General features: G+C 40.8%; 1 protein-coding gene across 1 annotated transcript; it reads right to left on the bottom strand.

Annotated features, from left to right (window-relative positions):
- Positions 1–993: 993 nt before the first annotated feature.
- Positions 994–4,598, bottom strand: PRR11 (proline rich 11). The gene is made up of 9 exons (XM_010170881.2): positions 4,483–4,598; positions 3,853–4,006; positions 3,287–3,409; positions 2,741–2,989; positions 2,505–2,603; positions 1,875–1,984; positions 1,707–1,766; positions 1,524–1,620; positions 994–1,062 (listed from the first exon to the last, which is right to left on the bottom strand). Exons 1-9 carry the CDS (start codon positions 4,590–4,592, stop codon positions 994–996), a joined length of 1,071 nt encoding a protein of 356 aa, XP_010169183.1. The 5' UTR covers positions 4,593–4,598.
- Between the last annotated feature and the right edge of the window lie 242 nt (positions 4,599–4,840).

The following is a 4,840-nucleotide window of genomic DNA, read 5'->3' as shown; positions in this document are numbered from 1 at the left end:
AGAGACTGGACTGGCTGAAGGAAAAGCCAGGCTCTTCTCAGGACGGGCTGTAGCCGAGACCCCGCCAGGACAGAAGGGCTGCCAGGGCTGCCACACGCGCCTCATCTCAGCTGAAGAGACCCACCACGGCAACACTCTGCTGTAACCCAGCAGCAACCAGGCAGCGTGGCCGCTGAGCACTGGCCAGCACGTCACCATCAGCGCTGGGAACCTCACACCCCAAGTTTTCCATCCCGTGGTGCTGCAGGGAGAAAGGCACGGGGCAGGCAGGAGGGCAGTGCTCCACAGACGATGCCAGGATGCCACAAGAACTCACAGTCTAGCATCATCTCTCTGGAAAGCAGCTTCAGCAGGTCCTTGTCCCGACCAGGAGCCGCAGTCCGGGCAGGTGGCCTGTCCAGAACCGCAGCTGCAGGTGAGGTCAGCTTTGAAGGAGGCTTTCCACGACTTGCCTTTAAGCAGCACAGTCTTTTTTAACATGCCAGTGAGCTGACACCAGCCCAAAGCGACACACATTGCAATTCCTTCATACAGTCCTACCCACATAACCAAATTGTTTGTGGAAACTTGCAACCTTTCACTTTAATAACATTAGTGTTAAACTGCTGCTTTTCTTTCAACCTGTATAATTACCATCGAGATCTTTGTTATAAAAAAAAAAAGGTAAACAATACTGAATTTCAGCAAACACACACATGTATTTATATTATAAGCAGCACCAGTGCTGGGAACATAATTGTCTCTGCTTCAGCAGCAGCCAGGTAGCAAAAGACTTGGGAAATTCAATTTTTTTTTCCATTAAGAAAGAAGATGCAACCAGATTTGCACACGAGAAAGATGCTGCCTTTAAAAAGCAGAAATCTGCTACAGGGGGTTTCATATGTCCCATTCTCATGCACTAGATTTACTTACAAATACATATGCCTGAGCAAGATAAAAATGTGATTCAAGCAGCTTCCTGACCACAAATTAAAAATACATTGTTCCATTAACCTACTTTTGTTCATCAAAGCTGCTTGCAGCGCTGAACCGGGCAGGCGAGGGACTCTTTGGATGAGCCATCTGTCAAAATAAGAAAAGGGTCTGATCTCAGAATATGAACTTGGTACTAATTGTGTCTGAGATAAAAGACAGTGCAATTCTTAACTGGCACCAGAAAAGAAAACAGACACAGCAATTCCTTAAAATGAATGACTTTGTTAACCCTCAGATTTTGTTCTCCTGGAAACTGGAACGATGAAGTTAGAGATCACATTGAGGCACTAGAACAGCCATCAAAAAAGCAGCTTTTCCTTTTATCTCTGTCAAATAACCCACAGAAGACAGGCAATGGCATTTCCATCCTGCAGTTTCCTTACCATTAAAATGGGAATCAGTAAAACAAACGCCCTTATTTTTGGGTACTTGGGTCTTTTGGAGGAGAATTGCAGACAGACTGTAACTTAAGTTACAGAAAACAATCAGTATGAGCTCCTGTGGATTTTAAGGTTTATCATTCCAAAAAGAAAGACACCATGACTTGCCTGAAATTTGCGCCGTAGTGCCTGTGTCATTATTGGTGTCAGCCCAGACCCACATTCAATATTTTCTTTACTATTTAGTGGAGTGCCACCAGGACTTCTGAAAAGATTTGAAACACAGGAATTATGATTAGTTATCTATTTATTTCCTAGAAAAACAAAACAAGAGAGTAGAAAAGAACTTACCTTTGTATATTGACTTTCCTCAGATGTTTCCGAAGATCTAACTGATTTTTAAGGGGGGTACTGAAAGAACAAAACAAATTGTTAAAATATTTTCCACTCTGTAAACAATGTTAATTGCTGTTTAGAACAGAAAAATCTAGTATCAAAGAAAGGAAGAAAGTGTCTTACATGAAGGGATTTGTAACGTGAGTTGATGGCTTGGATTTAGGTCTCAGACTAACACTCTGTAAATCTGAAACTGTAATTAATGCCCTGCGTGTCTTCACTGGTGATTCTGCCTGAAGTGAGAAAAGAAACGTTACCACAAATAAACTTTAGAAACTCTCACTGAGCTTAAAGCTATTTGATATTTATACTCTGAAAGACTTCTATGGTTTATGCTTTTTTGAATTATTAAGGTTTTAATATGCCTTGGACAAAAATAGATTTATTTATTAAAAAAAACCCCAAATTTCTGCAAACAAGATTTCAGCTGGGCAAAAGAAAGCCTGAAATCTATCAATAACACAGACATGAAGCTACATGGAAACTATGTGCTTCTAGGTCATGTAAAATTAAGAGAAGTGTCCTGCATGCCAGCCAAGATTGGAGTTAGTAATTTTATTTCTTCATTTCAAATGCTCACATGCAGAATTAGAAGGATTATTTACAGCTGATCGCTGGGTTTTTGGAAGAGAATTAATTTATTGAAAAAATTATATGAGGGGCTAAGACAAGCATTGCAGGAAATACACCAGTTCCAGGGTGGAGTTTGCCCAATACACCACCATCCATTTATCCCTGTGTCCTCCAGTTTACCTTGTCCATCCTCAGGTTGCTGTCTGTCTTCTTCAGTTTAACGTTCAGGAGATCTTTGAGAGTGATCTGCATCGGCCCATCTTTTTTCAGTGATGGTTCCTGAAGACAAAAGTGATTAGAAGGGAAATTATGATCAGCAAGTGATTGAGCATTCACAAAGACACGAGTTCCTGATGAAACCAGGTCCAAAGAACCCAGCCATGAGTAAAGAAATAGAGGAATGTTTTATTCCCTACCAGAAGTGCTTTAGAGCCATTGCCCCGTTTGAGGAGGAGCGGTGCTGGAGGCAGTTTTGGTGGAGGCAGTGGTGGTGGTGGTGGAGGAGGAGGTGGAGGGGGTGCAGATACAGGCTGCAGCTGTATTGCAGAAGAATCAGATACTGATGACAATGGACCCATCTGCATTTGTACAGGAGCACCCAGAACTGGTTTATTACACCTTTGACAAAGAGAATTTTCTGAAGACAAAGCTGCAGTTCCATTCATCTGAAAACAATATAAATAAATAAGAGAATATTAAATCCACTAGCAAAAGCAGATGGAATTTCAGAGAACAGAGGTTCTGGCTTCAGTTGATCCAGAAAGACAGAAAAAGCCTTTTATGAGACTCTCCAGCAAACCAGTTCCCTCTGACTAAGAAATAACCACAGTTTAGTAGCACTGAATGCAAAGGAGAGGAGAAATACTGCCCACAGAGAAGCTCTTAAGATTTGAGTTTCTCTGCACTAACCACAGTTCCTTACATAAGTAACATTGCCCTGCGCCACTGAGACTGAGACTGACCTGGAGCATTCCTTGTAGTCTGGCAAATTCAGTTTCCAACTTTTCCAGCTGCTCTCTGAATGTATTTAGCTCCCTTAAGTAGATTTGTGATGGAAATATGGTGTCTTTAACCACTTTAAAACTCTAAGCATAAAAAAGAAAACAGATAGATGTTTTCACCAAGTTATATTTCCAAAGACAAACAACAACAACAAAAAAACCCCCCAAAAAACCCCCCAAAAACCCTTTAACTTTATCTATGAATTATAAAGTGATAACTCACATTGGACCTGAAAAATTCACACAATCATTTCTGCTATGAAAGACTGCAGCCTCTGTCACTGCAAATCCTCCTGATACTGCAATAAAAACCCTACAATTGTATTTATGCATTTAATGTTCACAGAGGCCTTGACTGGCTGATTCTTATACTTATTGCTTCAAAAGTAAACACAAAACATACTTTAGATGTTTCAACAGACATAACTAAACTGACAGCTCAGTTCTCAAATCTGACTGTCAATCCTACACCTGAGCGCCAAGAACAACCTCACACACTGGCAAAAGTAGAGAAGCAGAAAACTGACCTGTGCAACCGTGTTCTGGCACCAACAGTACAAAAATGATGCTGTTGCTGTAAAGGGTTTCACCACATTTTTTACACTGGGAAAGGTTAATGACCAGAGCGAGGACGGATGGCTTGGGATGGGTGACGTGTTCAGAGGAAGATCACCTGCTGACCTGGGACAGAACATTTCAGAATGAGCTCATAATATATTTATCATTTCAGCCTTTAAAAAAAGTTACCTGTGACCAATCATCCAGAAATTACAAGTACCAGCAACTGCAGGAGACAACAGTGTAAACATGAGCACAGAGACCAGGAAAGACCAAGATACATTTTGACAAAAGGGGGGGGAAAAATAATAATATTTGCAATACATTTGTATCCAAACTGCTTTTCCTGTTCATTAAGGAATGATATGATATGAATTAATGATAGAGTAGTAGAAGAAGATGTACAAGATGAAACAATTTCACTAACTCTTCTGTATCTCTTGTTTGCAAGCATTTATATTTTTGCATTCACAGCATCCATGTCAGGATGTAGATAGGCTTCAAAACCAATTCTGTTACCTCAGTTCCATGTACCATCAGGAGCAAAGAGCCGACCTAGGAATTGAGTTAAAAGGAAAATTTTGAGCTGAGCTGCTTACCTTGGAGCAGGACAACCTGGGCCCTGGGAGTTTGCATCTTCTCCTTTTTTTCTTGCTAGAAATTTCGCTCTGGCTCTCTGTTTTCGACGGTGTTTCTTATACTTTGCCATTACTGTTAAAAAAGACACATTTATCATTAATGTACAGAAATATACCCACTTTCACGTAGGGACAGAGGTGTCACCGAATAAGTAGGGAAAAATATGGACTGCATCTCAAAAACCCAGTCAGAAGTTCCTCACAGTTGTCTTGCTAGAAGCATTACATATAACTGATTCAAAATACATCCTTCTCTCCAGTTCCTACGATCCATGGGATGTATTTGTAAGTGAGAGGAGTGAGCAATGTAAAAAGTACC

Source organism: Antrostomus carolinensis, unplaced genomic scaffold (assembly GCF_000700745.2).
Source record: "Antrostomus carolinensis isolate BGI_N321 unplaced genomic scaffold, ASM70074v2 scaffold22586, whole genome shotgun sequence".
In the NCBI taxonomy this organism is placed as follows: Eukaryota; Metazoa; Chordata; class Aves; order Caprimulgiformes; family Caprimulgidae; genus Antrostomus; species Antrostomus carolinensis.
Note: the sequence above shows the minus strand (reverse complement) of the source record. Positions and strands in the feature narration are given on the sequence as shown.

Coding starts and splice junctions, on each gene's coding strand:
- PRR11 (XM_010170881.2), bottom strand. CDS start 4,592: ATGGCAAAGTATAAGAAACACCGTCGAAAACAGAGAGCCAGAGCGAAA. Junction 2,990..3,286: donor GACTACAAGGAATGCTCCAG/GTCAGTCTCAGT, acceptor TATTGTTTTCAG/ATGAATGGAACTGCAGCTTT. Junction 2,604..2,740: donor ATGGCTCTAAAGCACTTCTG/GTAGGGAATAAA, acceptor TTTTGTCTTCAG/GAACCATCACTGAAAAAAGA.